We start from the raw sequence: 18,532 nt of genomic DNA, 5'->3' as shown, positions 1-18,532 counted from the left end.
CCCTCTACAGGTCAAATACAGTCACTGTCAGAGTCCAGATGAGGGAGAGGAAATGGGAGAGGAAACCTGTTTGTCTCCATGGATACACCACAACAAGCAGACATGGAGGCAGAGATTTAGCAGGACCAAACAAGGTGTATTTTACTAAATGTTTGAACCTTTTTCCAGTTTCTAAATGTGTTGATCCTGAACGAGAAGAAGGTCTGCCATGTGCGACGTGTACAGAGTCTCCTCCTCTGTCAGAGTGGAGCAGGTGGAGGCAGAGCTGTCGCAGCAACTCTCAGCACTCAGGGCAGAAATAGAGGAGAATGGATTTCCACTCAGAGCTGGCATCTCCAAATCATACAGGTGTTGTGATTATTTTATACACAGTCGTGTGTCAGATAACAGCTGTAGATAATTCTTTAGTCTTTGTTTTAAAACTTACTTCTCTAGTTTCTCTGTGCTCACCTTAAATCTGTTTTTAAGACATGTATGTAGAAGCACGACTGGTTTGGAGGCCAGTCAGGTCCAATACATGAATTGACATGAAAATAAACCTCCAGTACGCTGACTGAGACTTTTCAGTGACGTAGGAGACATCTTGTGACAGTTGTTCTTATAAACAAAAAGTGTTTATAAAAGTGTCATACTCAGATTCTGGATTTTTCCATGGGTTAGAAAGAGTAGATGTAATTGAAAGCGTTTAAGATACAATTTATTATATGAGCATAATATTTTTATATGTCTGTGCCAAAGTAGACCATCATAATTCCTGTAGATTCGTTTAAAAAGAGATCATAAAACTTGTGCTGAACAAAGTGGCCACAACTTACAATCTGGGATGAGAGTAAATATTAAAACATTACTAGTAGATAAGAGTCAGAATCAGAGAACTGATGCAGTAATTAAAAAAAGAACAATATCTAGCTATGTTTAGCTAACATTGGCCACTATAAGCTATTGTCATACCAGAGCAAGTGTTTGGCAAAGAGCTTTTTATGAATTTTAAGTTTTGTTTCAGCTCTGTTCCACTCCAAAAGATATTTCCTTCTTCCGTGTGGAGAGGGAACATGCGCTGAGGAGAGGCTTCAGGTGAGACCAAAAATCCATCTTTTATTTTTATCAAGGAGAGTCTGGGGGATAAAGAAAATTAATTTGTCGATTTCTAGGCCATGAAAAAAAAAACAGAGCTCTGGATGATGTGTAAGTTTAAAAATCAACCTGGACTTGATTTTTTTTTTCTAATTTACCAGTAATCTAATCTAACTTCTCCTGGCTGCAGGTGGCTGAAGCTTTGCCGGTTCAGTCTCAGGCTGATGTGATGCAGGAGAGAGCTGGAGAGTTGTTTGAGTCTGGAGTACACACCTGACAGTCTGCCTCCTCTCCTGCACCAGGTGAAGACAGTGAAAACACTCCTGCACATAAAAGTTAATTTAAAAAAGAACTGATACACAGTCGAACAGAATGGTAACAAAAGATACGAGAGGAAAGTAATTTAAACTTATTTCCTTTTTTGTCGTTTTGTCCACAGTTTTATACGGACAGATCATATCACTTGGCTCAGATCAAATATCTGCTCATGCTGAGATGGAGGAGATTTTGCCGCCACACCAGTGTCATTGAGAAGCTTTATCCTCATTACAAGGTGACGACATGAAAAGACAACCTTAGTCTCATTTTGCTAGCACTTCAGAAATGACACATGAAGACTCAGGAAGATTTCTTCTGGAGAGTCATCATTCTTAAATGTGTAACTGCATTGGTTTGTGTCACATCTCATTTTCTGCTACTGCAGACGTGTTCATATTTTTATGTGGAGAGTTAGGAAGTGTAAACAAAGGCAGTGAGACAAAAAAAACATAGCCTTGAAAAACATACATTTTTACATACAAGTCATACTGGGCCATACAGACGTAGTATGACTTAGTATACAAACAAACATATAAAAACAGAAGCAATACACTTTTTTGGCTCTTAAAATTCTTAACACTGGAAGTAAAATCTATTAATTTAAAATAAAACACAGCAAAGCAAGATTTTTCTTTTGTGTGTTGCTTCTATGAATATGATTATTATCCTGAAAAAAAGAAGCTAATTGCAAAAATAAGTTTTCATATCTACTGCTGATGAAAAACATCGTAAAAAAAACCCTTTTGGAATAGAAGAAATCACTGAAATGTATATATATGAAGCTTTCTTAGCTGATTTATTTACATGAATAAGAGATGATTCTGCTTTTTTTCTACATGATGTTTCAGCTTTGTCATTTTCACATCAGATTTGTCTTGTCTCAGGATCAGGTGTCATATCTGACGAGTGAGTACGAGGATGCTGTCCAGAGATCTCGCAGGCTGTCGGCGAGCAGAGAGAAGATCCTGACCGGTCGAGGAAACCTCACTAACCTGCTCACTCAGGACGATGTGGTCATTTACCTCCGGTGGCTGGTCTGTCATCTGCACTCTGTTCAGACCATCCACAACTTCCTCAGGGTAAAAATCACAGACAGTTTAAAGTAGCTGTTTATGATATCCAAGGTGTTTGGTGTTTAATTAAGCTTAAACTTTTTTAACAGGTGCTGCACTATATACCAGCCTGTGAAAGGAAAGATAAAGAAAAGGAGGAGAAAACTTTACATCAGACTCAACCTGCTGATGGTGAGAACCAAACCAACACTGATGTAAACATCTATTGAAATACTGACACTGGAGGTGATTTTAATGTAAAGGGTTTATCCCCTGTGGAGCAAGAATGAGCTCTGCAAATTTCAGAGATATCAAGATATCAGATGACTGGATAATGAGTCCCAGAACAGATAATCATTGGACCTCATAGTGAGATTATGTTGTTAGCTGCTCTTGCTAAGGTCCACCTGAAGACCACGATTATTGACAGAAAATGTCAAAGAAATCAGAGTGTTTTGTTTTGTTGTTTTTCCTTTGGCTAAAACAGCTGTCAGGGTAAATCTTTACCTAAAATTGGCATTAAGCAAAAGGTCAGTGGGTGCTCTAGTGACCATAATCAGTAGAAATGAATATTGAGACTAAATTTTACAAGTAATCTTTCTCTGTATCAAAGTATTAGATCTGTGGGCTTCTTACTAGCAGGGCAAAAATAAGAGAAACCATTATTAATGGTATTAACAGTTTACCACAAATATAGCTGTACTAAAACAAACTGGTTAAATGCATCTCTTCATACTACTGTTTTAATCTGTTTACATTCGACTGCAGGAGTTTCAGGACAAGCAGAAAATGTTCCCCTGCACTCTGCTCACCTGGAGGAGTTTCTACCTGAGCTGCAGTCATTAATCACCTACTTCCATCTGTCATATGACACTAGGAAGCTCAGGACCACTGCAGATGAGATGGAGTTGTTCAGCATGGTGATGTGGTTTGATAGACTACAAAACATGACACACAAACACAATCCAGGTTTTTAAAGTTAAAGTTGTTCATCAGCTATGTTTGAAACTGAGTCTCTGTCTCTCCAGGTGTGGAGGGAGTTCAGATCAATCTTCAGACAACAGGAGCAGATGAAAACATTTCCTCAGTACGATGGCACAGAGGTCAAAGAGAGCCAGTGGGGGAGGAAGAGCGCGAGCATGGCTCTGAGGAAGGAGGCCAACTGGATCCCTTTCATTCAGGTTTGAGAGGATAACTGATAAAGCCCAGGTCAAACTGTCACACCATGTACTTAATTCAATAATACTACATCCTATAATTATATTTAAAGGTGGGCACGTGGTGCCTGTTCATGCAGCAAATCTCCCCTTTTCACTCCATGGATGATAATCATTATTTCTCACACACCACTCCTTAATCCACCCTGTTATCAAAGTACTTTCTCAACCACTCTTCTTCATTTTTCAGGCTTTAATAGCACCCCTTTGTGTGTGCAGCCAGTTTTTTATGTGTAAGGATGATTTTTCTTTTGCAGGGCAGTAGGTAATGACTGATTGGATTTTGTTTTTTTCAGGTGAAACCCAGGCGGGATCCATGGCAGCAGAAGCTCATTACAAAGCTGAAGGAAAAAAAATCTGTGGACGAGCTGCTGAGGATGCACTGCAGCTTTCTTCAGGTGAACATGTCATGAACATCATGTCTCCTTTAAAGTCTGTGTAACTGCTGCGACATATAATTATCATCTGCACAATAGTTTTACATGACTTTAGCTATGTATCAGTTGCCCAGTTATCTCACACTTTGTGTATCTGATCAGGTCCCTGATCTTCTCCATGTCGCAGCGGCTCTTAAAGACCACGCTGCTCATGTTGGTGATTCTCACTCCTCTCCGACCTCATCTGTCTCACACAGCAGTAAGACAAAGCGACAAAAGATCTCCGAGATCTGGACGAGTATTTACAACGCTGCAAGTTCAACTCAGGCATGCATCATCCAGTTTTCTGCTCGGAGAGATGGGAACAATGTCTTTGTTTTCCTCTGCACTGCCAAAATATTAAATGTGACATTTTGTCTTGTTAGGAAACACAGAGTCATTCATCCACATCCAGAGACAGAGGGAGCAACGACAGAAGGAGTTTGAAGAGTCCGAGGTCAGCAAACGAAAGGTGTGTATTATCTATGCAAAGAAGATTGCAACAATATGATGATAAAATAAAAATGAGAAACATGAACTGGTTTCTGCTTCTGATGTGAAGGTTTTCAACATTTTTATGCTCTTGTATTTATCTTTTTGGGTTTTCTCAAAATGTTACCTTGGTCTTTGGGAGCTTGAAATAAGCTTTTGACATTGCTTTTGAAATCAATTGATTAATAAAAAAATGTTGAGATTGTACTACACTGAGATTTATAAGTTCAAGTTCGTACAAATCAAAACATAAATGAACAACTTTGCTGTTTTAGTGGGTTCCAGACATGTTTTTATTCACCTTGGAAACATAAAACACATAAATCTGGTATAAAACATAGCTACTCTTTTGAGGACAGCCTGCAGCTTCTGAGTCTGGATGACAGTTCAGAGGAAGGAGCCTCAGATCCCATCGTAACCAGAGGAGCTTACCTGTCTCTGATTTACCTGCGTCATCTCAAACTCAGAGAACTCCAGGTGAAGCAAACAACATAAATATCATATTTAGTGCTCGATCATTTGTCCTTGAATGTTCTCACTCCTGCAGATGCTTAGTATTGATCTTTGTTGCTCCTGTCTGCAGCGTGCGTCTCTTGGGATGCTGAACTACCTGCGCTCTGTGGAGAGGACTTTAACCTTTGACCTGGCAGGTCTGCAGCTGGAGGAAGGAGAGCTGTGCAGGACAGCGGAGGAAACAGGCTGGATGAATGCAGCCAGAGGAGGAAGAGGAGAGGCAGGAGGTCTGAGCTCACTCCAGCATGCTCACAACACCCCTGTCGACTATAAGGTACAGATATTCAGATTCAAACTCGACTGCTCTACCATTTAAAAAATTGCAAGAAAACTTATGAGCCAAAAACTGTCACCTAAACACCAACATGTAAACTCTCTGAACAGAGAGAGCTGTCATCATAGAGTATGAACAAAAAAAACTTTGATAAAGGGTGTAAAAATACACAACCTTCATAATATCACCTGTTTGCATTAATACAGTATAGAACTTTTTATATTCCAGGTTTGTTGCTCAGATTTTATGGAGTTTGCTGAGGTGGAGAATCTTCATGATTTCTACAGCGCTGAGGAAGGTTTCGTCCACACTCAGGACCAGAGAGGGTTTTACATCGTGTACGACGCTGCTCTGAAGGACCTGGACAAACTGGAGAGTGAGCTTCTTCTAGTCGGCTCACACTTCATCCAGAGAAACAGGACCGAGAAAATGGGAAAAGCTGAGGAAGCCTTCACCTCAACCTCAACAGCAGCTGTCCACTCCTGGGCTGGGGTGGACGTCGACAGAGTTGCGGTGCTTCTCGACTTGTGGACATGTGAGACAGAGTTTCTGGAGAACAAAGTACAGGTACAGAGATAATTGAAGAGCAGTATTGTGTGTCACTGTCCTCTGGACCTTTCTGTGTGATTATGTGTTTGCTTCCTTGTTTCACTTTTTAAAGCTACCCAACCTCATGAAATAAAAAGCAGTGCACCTGTATGAGCTGTAACCTTGTGGATCTTTGTTTTCTCCAGCTCTTAAACTGTTACTATGAAGTCTACCAGCATGCAGCAGGGACAGAGGAGAGATTTGCACTGGCACGAGTTATCACTGACATCATGCACGGTAGGCCACGGCTGGACCTGGACCAGGATTACTTTGTTCAGGCCTACAGGGCTGAGATAGACTGCCTGAGAAGTCACCAGCAGCTGATCAAGAACATTCTGGATAATCAGGTGAACAAACATAACACTGTTCAGGTGCAGGGGAATTATGGGTGGATGCAAATATATGAATTTTATTGTTTGAATTACAGAGGTAACAATTTGACTGAAAAAAATATTAGATTGTTTTAATAATTGATTAACTTGTAGTAATTTTTCAAGCACAACTGGTTCCATTATCTTAAATATACAGATTTGGTACATGTCCATATGTGATACGAACTGAAATATCTTTTGGTTTTGGACTGTCTCAGATTGAAAAACAGCGACAGTACCTGCAACGTATCTGGAGAGACGATCATAAAGGCTCCACTCATGACTATGGTCTTCCTCTGAACTACATTCCCAAACATGTGGTCTCACTTGGAGGCAGCAGGCAAGTTCAGCTGCCCCTGATTTGGTGTCCCACTGATTATTCTGGGATCTTAATACCTATTCACCAGCTTGTGTCCTGTCTGCAGCCCTGCACTGATGAATGTATTCCTCCTGGAGGTTCACCCGTCTCTCTGCCTGGCCTCTGCAGTGTATCACAGTTTAATCCAGGCTCACACAGAGCTCTGTCAGCTGCACAGAGCCACGAGTGTCTTTGACAAACTCGTCCTGCAGCAGAAACTCCTGCAGCAGGCCCTGCAGAGCTGGAACAACCTGGCTTCACCTGGGGCCTCCTACAGCTCTCAGATACAGAAGGATGTAGGTTTACCTTTCTTTCCAAATATATTTACACAAAAGGAATGAGACAGATTTACTCAGCTCTTGTTACTTGTTTCTTTTCCTCCACCCCCAGTTGTTCTCAGATGTGTTTTTTCAGGACCCAGTTTTGGTCCAAAAGGTGGGGCTGTCATTAGTAAACTTTACAGAGGAGAAGGACATGAAGCAGGGAAGAAAGAAACAGTTGTATGCAGTGGAAACTTTCTCCAAACTGCTGGAGCTCGTCACCATCCGCCATCGCCTGCTGGAGTCAGCCTCTGAGACGGCACATCTGACAGAGTTATTATTTATTTTAATTTAATCTTTATTAAACCAAAAGAGCCTTTAAGAGACTTTTATCAAATTTACATTTTGGCTCAAAAGTAAAGCCAACATGCATAAGAACTCCTTAAAGTGGCCAAAAAAATCTTGTCTCTTGTTACATTACTGTACATCCATTAAGTAATTAATGAAGTTCAGTATCATGTCAAGCTGTAACTTAGTAATTCTTTCCAGGTTGTACAGAAATGTGGCCTCAGAGCTCGGCTTCGATGAGTTCCACCTGTATCTGAGGCCGGTGCAGTTTGAAGTTGCTGAGCAGAAAGACCAAACAGACCAGAGGCCTGTTTTTATCACAGCGATACTGGAGGATGACACTTCTGTGGACAGGTAAATAAACACACTACATGTCTTGAACTCTTTTGGTCTCAGTTCTTACCACTTTCTACATCAATGATTAAAAAATAACTTTGTCTCACTGTTTTCCTGTCAAAGTCAGCCATATATTAAAGCCTAAAGAGTTCTGTGGCTAATCATCAGAAGCCGTACAGATATGAGGGTTTGTCTCACAGGCAATCCAGAAATACTGTCTGCATGTTTTTACCTCTCAGCCCCAGCCTCTCCTCATGTGCTCCATTATTTCTGATTTTCTACAAGAGCACTGAAGTATGTTTCAAAGGGAATTAAAGTGCACTGTCTGCTGCAGGTTCACGCCATCCCACCTGCCTCTGAGCATCCAGGAACTGGACGAGAGCCAGATCGGGAGGTTTAGCTTCAGCTCAGAGGAGGCAGTTATTCATGTATGTTGAATTAAAGCTTTGGAGCTTATTAGCCAGAAAATAAAACAATGAACAGATTTTTTTTATTCTTATCTCCTCATAGCTTATGAACAGTCAGAGTATTGAGAACCTCCAGGTGACTCTGGCCTGTCAGGTTACACAGAAGAACGCTTTGATAAGTGCTGTGAAAGTGGCTTGTCTTTGCTATTGGGCAGAAAGTATGACATCATCAGCTGAGGTGATGGTAAGTAACTAAGTACATTTACTCACTGTGCTTAAGTTTGATTTGTTAAAGTAACACCGGTGATTGTCCAACCAGTGAGAAGTTGGACAGGTGAGAAGATATTGACAGATGAGCTGACCAGTCAACCTACTCATTATTAAAGATTAAAGACTCTCTTCAGTCTCTCTCACAAAAAGTGTCTAGTGGAGCCAGATTGTTGTATTTCAGAGATCAGACCAGTTCGAAACTCCACCAAGAAGAGACAGTCCCTCTATAAACATCTCACCTAGTTTCATTTAAAAAACTATCTAATGTTTCACAAAAGAATAAAAAAAATAATAATAATAATTGTGAAGCAGAACTTCATTCTGCTTCACAAATTTCATTTTGAGGCTGTACTATACTTTATTGACTATACTATACTAATTGTCTAATAATGTAAAATATAATTGTGTAACATTAACAGAAGCAATTATTCTGTAGAGCAAGTACTTTAACTTTTCATACTTGAAGCACATTCTTGCTGAAAATGTTGTACTTCGGTAAGATTTTATGCAGGACTTTTACTTAAGTAAAGCATCTGAATACTTTGTCCACCACTGCTTTTGTTCATGCTTAACATAAACAAACAGTTCTTCAAAAATAGCAGGTTATTTGAGTTTGTTTTTTCAATTAATTCTCAGAGTGAAGAAGTCTTAAAATCTGCAACAAGATTTGACTCCAAACGCCGGGGTGACACTGACAACCGGCAGGAAAAATCTAACTCTTTATGTTCCGAAGGCTCAACAAGAACTCCCACCACTGCCAAGGAGAGGTAATTTTCCTCACTTGATGAACAAATTACTCTGGTGATGATTAACAGCGCTTTTTTTTCTGGCTCTTTAATAAACAGAATATTGTTTGTTACTCCAGGCTGATGGAAGCCTTTGTGTCCATCCAGCTGGAAAAAGTGGGTCTGCGTGATGAGATGCTGAATTCATTTATGAAGAAGAAACAGGCCGTAGGGGGTCTTATAAAAACCCCAGTGAGTTGCATGCAGTGGTAGATTTCCAGGGGGCTGAGCAGGATGATAAATGTGATCGGCTGCCCATGAAGTAAAATTAATTTCTCTCACTCTGCAGGAGGAAGCAGTGAAGATCAAAAGGAGCCTCATAATCGACTTTCTCAAGAAGTACGTGCATGAAAAACAGCTCTATTCCTTTTGTTACAAGACAATACACAACCCGTCTCATAAGAGTTTATTTCCTCACTCTAGATAAGAGCATGTTAAAGGTAGATATGATGTCTATGTCTGATGATATTTCCACAGATTCTCCACACAGATATCTCAGTATTGTGTGAGAGCGCAGATTGTTGCATATTACTACAGTCTAAGCTCTCTTTTGGACGACATCCCATCCATTCGTCAGTCCCTCTTCACAACCGAAAGAGCCAGCAAACCCAAAGTTGTTTTGGATTCAGGAGTTGACCTTTGTCCTGATCCCAGGTATGCACTTATGTTGGGAATAAAACTGTGAATGTCAGTGAATCACATTTAGTACTATAAAGTCAACATGGTGTGTTATATAGATATAATCAGACGCTCCTTGTGATGTCTGTAAAGATGTGATTTTAAACCTGAACAAGTTCCTACTGCAGCCTGGTAAGCAATACATTAGGACTAAATTAGAAGAATTGTTGTGAATTATCATGTGTCTCACACAGGCAGAGGTTCAAATTGCAATTTAAATTTCAGTTTACGGAAAGGGTGGGACAAGTTTTCTTTCTTATGATTGGCACCTCAGAGCGCTTCTCAGTCTTCATTTTGAGTAAACAACATCCGCTGTTCCAACCAATCAGAAGTGAGATGGGCGGAGCAGTATCAGCCGCCCAATCAGCGTGTCGTCTACCGACGTTGGTTGGCGTGTGACGTCATTGGCCTCGAACGACGACGGAGAGGAGAGCAGCCAAGCGGTGGAGAAATGGTCGGAAAAAACAGTCAAACTACGGGGAAAACTAATGTTTGAGTCGTCGCTTGGTTTGTTAGCGCTGTGAAGAACTTCATTACTGAAGAAGTCAGGATGCTGGAGCTGTTTTTGTCAACACGAGTGAGGTTGGACGCTGAAGGTAAGGCTACCAAGCTAACAAATTAGCGGCCAGCGTTAGCATTAGCTTTAGCTAGGCGTTTGTAAGTCTAACAGCTACCTAGTAGAGTTGTGCGCTAGCATTAGCTGCGCGAGGGTAAGGCTAACGAGCTAACCGATTATTGTGTTAGCATTAACCTTGTCTTTTAATCATATTTCAGCCATATTTGTGGCATTAGTTGTGGGGCCCTACTGTGGATAACACAGTGGTCATCTCTTGGTAGTGTGTTTGCAACTCTGCAGTCACTTTGCAGACATTCTACGGCTCTTCTGTTCCCTCCTCATCATTTTAAGTCGGTTTGGGACGGTTTAGCATGTGGTTGTGATCTCTTTTGTCTCTTTGTGGTCATTTTACATGATTCCCTATATGGCTTTTTTGGTCATTAGTAATTTGTGGTGACTTGATACTTGATTGGGCACAGTTTAAAATTAAATACAGGCTTTAAAACCAGATTATAACTCCGTGCCCCTCTACAGTGTATGAGCCAAGATTATCTATTGTTACAGTTAAGTCAGGCTTATACTGTTTAGTTTTGTTGTCGAGTTCTCCTGCACTGTTTAAGTTTTGGAAGAGAGAGTTTTTATTTCTGTTTTATTAGTTTCTTTATGAGTGTAACACCTTTTCCAACTGCTGCACTTGTTTTTTCCAGGTCTGCTTGTTCTGCTGTCGCAACCTGGACGGAAATAGCAGCTCTCACTTTACAGACTATAGAGGTATGTGTACGAAAGATTATCCCAGTCTGAAAAAATGTGTTGATGAGTAGTGGACGCAGCTCTCTGTAGTGAAGCACAGTAGAATCCTATATCATCTCTAGCATTAAACTCACAGTCTGCTAGAACAATATTCCCAGGTTCGCAAGAGGTTCCTCTTCACTAATTCTCTCACGACAAACTCTTTCTCCCTAGACAGTCTGTGTAAATACCTGTCTGTATTTGTTTTCACTTTGCCAAGATTATGTGTCTCTTTGTTATTTTGTGTTCCACCCTGTTCATTTTAACTCAGTTTATAGTGGTTTATCATGTAGTTGTCACCAGTTTGTGGCTATTTGTGTTCATTTTATATCATTTTGCGTCTCTACCTGGCGGTCGTTTGAAATATGTTTGCCTGTTTACAACTCCGTTTACACGTCTTTACAATTACTTTGCGGACATTTTACTGGTTTTTGCAGTTTTGTGCTCTGTCTTGGTCTTTTTAAGTCAGTTGATGGCTGATAATCATTTCGATGTGATCGTTTTGAGTCTATTTGTAGTGTGATTGCATTGATTTGCATCTATAGCTGCCTGTTTTACATCTACTTATGGTCAGCTTCTTAGTGGTTGTTTTTGCATCGTCCTGTGTCTTTGTCATTTTGTGTTTCAGTGTGGCAGTTAAGCATATCATTGTGACCATTTTGCGACTCAGTTTTTTGCCTCTGTCATTTTGTAGCGTTGTGGTAGTAATCTGTCCATACCCATCCACTAATTCCCTGTTATATACATTTCTGATTAGAGAATTGTTTGTTGTGACTTGAGACCTTATTGTTTTGTGTTAAATACAAGCTTGAAAAAAATTCTAGTTCAGCTGTAATGTTGAATATTTGTGTTTTTTTATGGTTAAACTGTTGAGGAATAGGTAGTAGTGATGAGGAATAGATAGTAGTGTATTGATCATTTTCATTATTTTTTTAAATATATTTCTCTTTTTATTTCCTCCAGGTGTCACCACTTTGTCCACAAACATAGAGTGTCTTTGTACATTGAAGAAGTTCTTTGAGACCAGGACAGAGACCTCCAGGTAATTCAGTTTTACATAAACTGTCCAACACGGAGCACTGACATTAAACTCTATTTACATTGTCCATGAATTTCAAAGAAAATGGAAGCATTTAAACAGCTCTGTCTCTCTCTGCCTTCCTCTCCATTGTTCTTTCTCCCTCTCTCTTTTTTCTTACTTTCTAATTCTCATGCTTTCTCTTTTCCTGCCCCCCGCTCTGTGTCCTCCTCCTCTTTTTCTTCCTTGCTCTCTCACTTTCATGCTTTTGTTCTCCCCCTCCCACACTTTGTCTCTCTCCCTTTGTCTCTGTTTCTTTGCTCTCTGTCTCATTCACTCTCTCTCTTTCTCATTAGTGCAGTAAATCATAAAAATGTTAAGAACTTGTTAAGTGCAGCATCACATGAGAAAAATGACATTTTGCTTTATTTTGTCTTCTATCAACCAAATTTAGTTCAAATTTCCATCCACTTTTGTTGTGTGAATATCAGGAGCTGCTGGAGTCAGTTCTCCAGTCAGAGCAGCTTCTTCTGTCTTTGTGTGTCAAGCAACTCCACTCTCTGGTTCCTTAGTATTGTTTACCTATCTGTGTTCAGACAGAAACTGTGTGCTTTTAGTTTGTTGTGTTAAAAGTCACATCTTTATATTAATGTTTCTTGTTTTTCTCCACAGGATTCAACCATTAAATCACAGAGAGACAGACGTGAAGACATTTCTAGAAGGTCAGTGTTTCTTCTTTTCAGTCTGACTGTCATTATCTCAGCTGCAGTTTGACAATTCAAACCCTCAAAACCTCTTGTCTGGAACAAATGGCAACAAATTAAGGCTGCTGTAACTTATCAGTTTTAATTAGACTAGAGTCATTTTTCTTAAAATAAAATGATTTGTATAACATCAGATTTAAAACAGAGAAATGCAATTCAAAAGTCTAGGAAGACACTTGATTTGATGATTTTATTCCAGTATTTAACAAATCACAGCGACGATTATCACAGACATTTGACCACAAGGACACACTTATTAGAACTGGTTAGGGTTAATGTAGTTAAGAGCACATGTCTACTAAGCATATTTGTTTGTTTAATAATTAAATTATTGTATCATAAGATGTTGACTGTTCTCACAGGTGTTAGACATTTTAGTCTTTGGAAAATGTGCCCATGACTACAGAGAAAAACAATCACTTGAACAACAGGAAACCAACACTGTTTATAGCAGTTAGATGGTGGAGGTCTGTTATCTAATTAACAGCGTTGTAACATTTTTGTTTTCTTTCATCCACCTCAGGTTTTCAGCTGCCGTCATCTACTCCTGCAGAGACAAGAACATGTGTTAATCATACATCTCAGCATCACATATTTTACTGTTTTACTGTTACTGTTTTTTTTTCTATTATTATAGTCACAGTAATGACTAGAAATGGCTCTGAAACAATATAAAATAACAACCTACTGTAATTACTACATAATTATCTCTCAAATTTCACAGAGGTAAATATGACGCATGTAATAAATACAGCTAAATGAAAATTTCAAACTTTTTAAAAATTTTTTTATTAAAACTATTTTCACTTAAATAATTGTGTTTGTCATGACATACTATGTTATTTTTAACGTCTTTCACAGCATCCCTTTTTGAATTATATATATTTTTTACAACATAGTATTCTCTGACATGTTCATGCCTTGCTATACTATGACATTTTTTTGACTGTTTTTGACACCATATTATATTATGACATTTTTTGACCCCTGACTATGACATTTTTTTTAATGATTTTTGAAGCCATACTATACTATGACATTTTTTGACCCCTGACTATATTATGACATTTTTTTATGATTTTTGAAGCCATACTATATTGACATTTTTTGACTGTTTTTGACACCATACTATACTATGACATTTTTTGACTGTTTTTGACACCATACTATACTATGACATTATTTGAGTAATTTTCATGCCTTGCTATACTATGACATTTTTTGACCCCTGACTATGACATTTTTTTTATGATTTTTGAAGCCATACTATACTATGACATTTTTTTGACTGTTTTTGACGCCATACTATGTTATGACATTTTTTGACTGTTTTTGACACCATACTATATTATGACATTTTTGACTGTTTTTGATGCCTTACTATACTATGACATTTTTTGATGATTTTTGAAGCCATACTATACTATGACATTTTTTTGACTGTTTTTGACGCCTTACTATACTATGACATTTTTTGACCCCTGACTATATTATGACATTTTTTGACTGTTTTTGATGCCTTACTATACTATGACATTTTTTGACCCCTGACTATATTATGACATTTTTTGATGTTTTTTGAAGCCTTACTATACTATGACATTTTTTGACTGTTTTTGACACCATACTATACTATGACATTTTTTGAGTAATTATCATGCCTTACTATACTATGACATTTTTTTGACTTTTTTGACCCCTGACTATATTATGACATTTTTTTGACTTTTTTGATGCCTTACTATACTATGACATTTTTTGACCCCTGACTATATTATGACATTTTTTGATGTTTTTTGAAGCCTTACTATACTATGACATTTTTTGACTGTTTTTGACACCATACTATACTATGACATTTTTTGAGTAATTATCATGCCTTACTATACTATGACATTTTTTTGACCCCTGACTATATTATGACATTTTTTGATGATTTTTGAAGCCATACTATACTATGACATTTTTTTTTGACTGTTTTTGACAGCCATACTATACTATGACATTTTTTTGACTGTTTTTGACCCATACTATACTATGACATTTTTTGACTGTTTTTGATGCCTTACTATACTATGACATTTTTTGACTGTTTTTGATGCCTTACTATACTATGACATTTTTTGACCCCTGACTATATTATGACATTTTTTGATGTTTTTTGAAGCCTTACTATACTATGACATTTTTTGACTGTTTTTGACACCATACTATACTATGACATTTTTTGAGTAATTATCATGCCTTACTATACTATGACATTTTTTGACCCCTGACTATATTATGACATTTTTTTGACTGTTTTTGACGCCATACTATACTATGACATTTTTTTGACCCCTGACTATATTATGACATTTTTTGACTTTTTGATGCCTTACTATACTATGACATTTTTTGACCCCTGACTATATTATGACATTTTTTTGATGTTTTTTGAAGCCTTACTATGCTATGACATTTTTTGAGTAATTATCATGCCTTACTATACTATGACATTTTTTGACCCCTGACTATATTATGACATTTTTTGACGCCTTACTATACTATGACATTTTTTTTTGACTGTTTTTGACGCCATACTATACTATGACATTTTTTGAGTAATTATCATGCCTTACTATACTATGACATTTTTTGACCCCTGACTATATTATGACATTTTTTGATGATTTTTGAAGCCATACTATATTGACATTTTTTGACTGTTTTTGACACCATACTATACTATGACATTTTTTGACTGTTTTTGACACCATACTATACTATGACATTTTTTGAGTAATTATCATGTGCCTTACTATACTATGACATTTTTTGACCCCTGACTATGACATTTTTTTTATGATTTTGAAGCCATACTATACTATGACATTTTTTGACTGTTTTTGACGCCATACTATGTTATGACATTTTTTTGACTGTTTTTGACACCATACTATATTATGACATTTTTTGACTGTTTTTGATGCCTTACTATACTATGACATTTTTGATGATTTTTGAAGCCATACTATACTATGACATTTTTTGATGATTTTTGAAGCCTTACTATGCTATGACATTTTTTTGACTGTTTTTGACACCATACTATACTATGACATTATTTGAGTAATTTTCATGCCTTGCTATACTATGACATTTTTTGACCCCTGACTATATTATGACATTTTTTGATGTTTTTTGAAGCCTTACTATGCTATGACATTTTTTGACTGTTTTTGACACCATACTATACTATGACATTATTTGAGTAATTTTCATGCCTTGCTATACTATGACATTTTTTGATCCCTGACTATATTATGACATTTTTTTATGATTTTTGAAGCCATACTATACTATGACATTTTTTTTGACTGTTTTTGACGCCATACTATATTATGACATTTTTTGACCATTTTTCATGCCTTACTATACTATGACATTTTTTGGTGGTTTTTGGCCCCTGACTATACTATGGCATTTTTTGACCATTTTTCATGCCTTATTATACTATGACATTTTTTGACTGTTTTTGATGCTTTAGTATATGATGACATTTTCAACATTTTTGACATCTTTCTATAACAAGATATTTTTACTTCAATTTTGGATTACTATTATTCTGCATAGCTTTTACTGAATTACTGATTAGTTTTACTCCTGCCTGTAGTATTACATTACTTTTAGCATTACATAAAACTTTTCTTATTACATTTTACTTCAAAACTACATTCAGTAATAGATTACATTGACTATTACATCTTACTTCTGATATTGTGAATTACTTTTACATTTCTTCTATTAATATATATTACTTATACATTATTTTTACATTGCAGATTACTTCTATCATTACACTTTTCTGATATTCTGAAAACTCCACAGAAACAATTTAATGTCACTGCTCTGTCTTGGACAGATGATATAAAGCTGTTTGTGAATTACCTGGAGGCCTCAGTCCTGGTCTCAAAGAACTTCTTCAGTGTACAAAGACTCTGTGATCGTGGACTACGTCTCTGCGATCGCGGACAATGTCTCTGAGATTATGGACAAAGTCTCTGTGATCATGGACAATGACTTTGTGATCGTGGACGATGTCTCTGAGATCATAGACGCTGTCTCTGTGATCATCGACGATGTCTCCATGATCGCGGGCAATGCCGTCAAATCGGTGACCCCCGTCTCCGCCGATTCTATCGCAAGGTCTCTACGAAGCATGGGACAATGTCTCTGATCATGGACAACGTCTCTCTCATCTTTGACAAGGTCTCTGCAATCATGGACAATGTCTTTGATCATTGACGATGTCTCCCTCATCCTCAACAATGTCTCTCCGATCATGGACGAAGTCTCTGCGATCGTGGACGACATCTCTGTGATCGTGGACGATGTCTTGGACAAAGTGGTGACACCTGGAGGAAATCAAAGAGAAACATACAAAGGAAAATAATCAATACACTGCTACCTATTTCTCATCAACAGTTTAAACATGAAAACACAGATAAATATTCAACATTATGGCTGAACCAGAACATTTGATGGCTTTGGAGGGCTGTTTCAGAAAATGAACAATTGACCTAATGAGGAACCAACAACAAATACTTGGGAAAATGTAAAATGATTATTAATTGTGTGTCTATCAACTAATCACCGGAGCAATGGTGTTACTGTGAACTGCACAACAATAATAAAAACTGTCAGTTAAGTAACTCTTTGAATGCAGAATTTTAACTTGTGTTTATTATACTTCACTTAAGTCTGAGTATTTCTTCCACCAGAGACGGTCACATACAGAATCATTATTTCACACTTCAACCTTTGACAGTTTACTATACTATGACATCTTTTGATACCTTACTAAACAGTGCTCTGTGTTGGACAGTTGATATAAAGCTGTTTGTGAATTACCTGGAGGGCTCTGTCCTGGTCTCAAAGAACTTCTTCAGTGTACAAAGACTCTTTGCGATCGTGGACTACGTCTCTGCAATCGCGGACAATGTCTCTGAGATTATGGACAAAGTCTCTGTGATCATGGACAATGACTTTGTGATCGTGGACGATGTCTCTGAGATCATAGACGCTGTCTCTGTGATCATCGACGATGTCTCCATGATCGCGGGCAATGCCGTCAAATCGGTGACCCCCGTCTCCGCCGATTCTATCGCAAGGTCTCTACGAAGCATGGGACAATGTCTCTGATCATGGACAACGTCTCTCTCGTCTTTGACAAGGTCTCTGCGATCATGGACAATGTCTCTGATCGTGGACAATGTCTCCCTCATCCTCAACAATGTCTCTCCAATCATGGACGAAGTCTCTGCGATCGTGGATGATGTCGTCAAAGTGGTGACACCTGGAGGAAATCAAAGAGAGACATATAAAGGAAAATAATCAATACACTGCTACCTATTCCTCATCAACAGTTTAAACATGAAAACACAGATAAATATTCAACATTACGGCTGAACCAGAACATTTGATGGCTTTACATGCCTTACTATACCATGACATTTTACTATAGTAAGAAACGTATCATGGCCTTTTTTAATGATATTTTTAACAACATTCTATTTTACTTTTTTAATGACATACTATTGTCTATACTATGCTATGACATTTTTATGCCTTACAAAGTACATCTAGTAATAAATTACATTGACTAT

General features: G+C 37.8%; 2 protein-coding genes and 2 long non-coding RNA genes across 4 annotated transcripts; all 4 read left to right on the top strand.

Annotated features, from left to right (window-relative positions):
• Positions 1-208: 208 nt before the first annotated feature.
• On the top strand, positions 209-4,074 carry LOC108902031 (putative uncharacterized protein C6orf183). The gene is given in 10 exon segments (XM_051078354.1): positions 209-348; positions 1,023-1,074; positions 1,265-1,309; positions 1,311-1,376; positions 1,514-1,627; positions 2,277-2,471; positions 2,555-2,636; positions 3,213-3,364; positions 3,473-3,625; positions 3,958-4,074. Coding segments are annotated over 10 exon segments (1,116 nt in total).
• A 393-nt stretch (positions 4,075-4,467) lies between these two features.
• Positions 4,468-8,054, top strand: LOC127143641 (uncharacterized). Its single transcript, XM_051078353.1, has 10 exons — positions 4,468-4,549; positions 4,929-5,046; positions 5,153-5,356; positions 5,585-5,923; positions 6,091-6,291; positions 6,534-6,655; positions 6,741-6,969; positions 7,088-7,266; positions 7,483-7,635; positions 7,952-8,054. The coding sequence occupies exons 3-10, from the start codon at positions 5,168-5,170 to the stop codon at positions 8,052-8,054; spliced, it is 1,515 nt and encodes a 504-aa protein (XP_050934310.1). The 5' UTR covers positions 4,468-4,549; positions 4,929-5,046; positions 5,153-5,167.
• An 896-nt stretch (positions 8,055-8,950) lies between these two features.
• On the top strand, positions 8,951-9,485 carry LOC127143578 (uncharacterized). Its single transcript, XR_007815134.1, has 3 exons — positions 8,951-9,061; positions 9,160-9,271; positions 9,369-9,485. It is a non-coding gene; the product is annotated as an uncharacterized LOC127143578 (long non-coding RNA).
• Positions 9,486-9,939: 454 nt separating this feature from the next.
• LOC108902020 (uncharacterized) lies at positions 9,940-13,634 on the top strand. The gene is made up of 5 exons (XR_001963991.2): positions 9,940-10,353; positions 11,021-11,084; positions 12,066-12,144; positions 12,793-12,842; positions 13,408-13,634. It is a non-coding gene; the product is annotated as an uncharacterized LOC108902020 (long non-coding RNA).
• Positions 13,635-18,532: the final 4,898 nt, after the last annotated feature.

Source organism: Lates calcarifer, linkage group LG19 (genome assembly GCF_001640805.2).
Source record: "Lates calcarifer isolate ASB-BC8 linkage group LG19, TLL_Latcal_v3, whole genome shotgun sequence".
Taxonomy (NCBI): Eukaryota; Metazoa; Chordata; class Actinopteri; family Centropomidae; genus Lates; species Lates calcarifer.
Note: the sequence above shows the minus strand (reverse complement) of the source record. Positions and strands in the feature narration are given on the sequence as shown.

Excerpts from the sequence above, each read along its gene's own strand:
- LOC127143641 (XM_051078353.1), top strand. The coding sequence starts at position 5,168 with ATGCTGAACTACCTGCGCTCTGTGGAGAGGACTTTAACCTTTGACCTG. Across the intron at positions 5,357-5,584 it reads ACACCCCTGTCGACTATAAG|GTTTGTTGCTCAGATTTTAT; the intron begins GTACAGATATTC and ends TTTATATTCCAG. Across the intron at positions 6,970-7,087 it reads GCTCTCAGATACAGAAGGAT|GACCCAGTTTTGGTCCAAAA; the intron begins GTAGGTTTACCT and ends GTGTTTTTTCAG.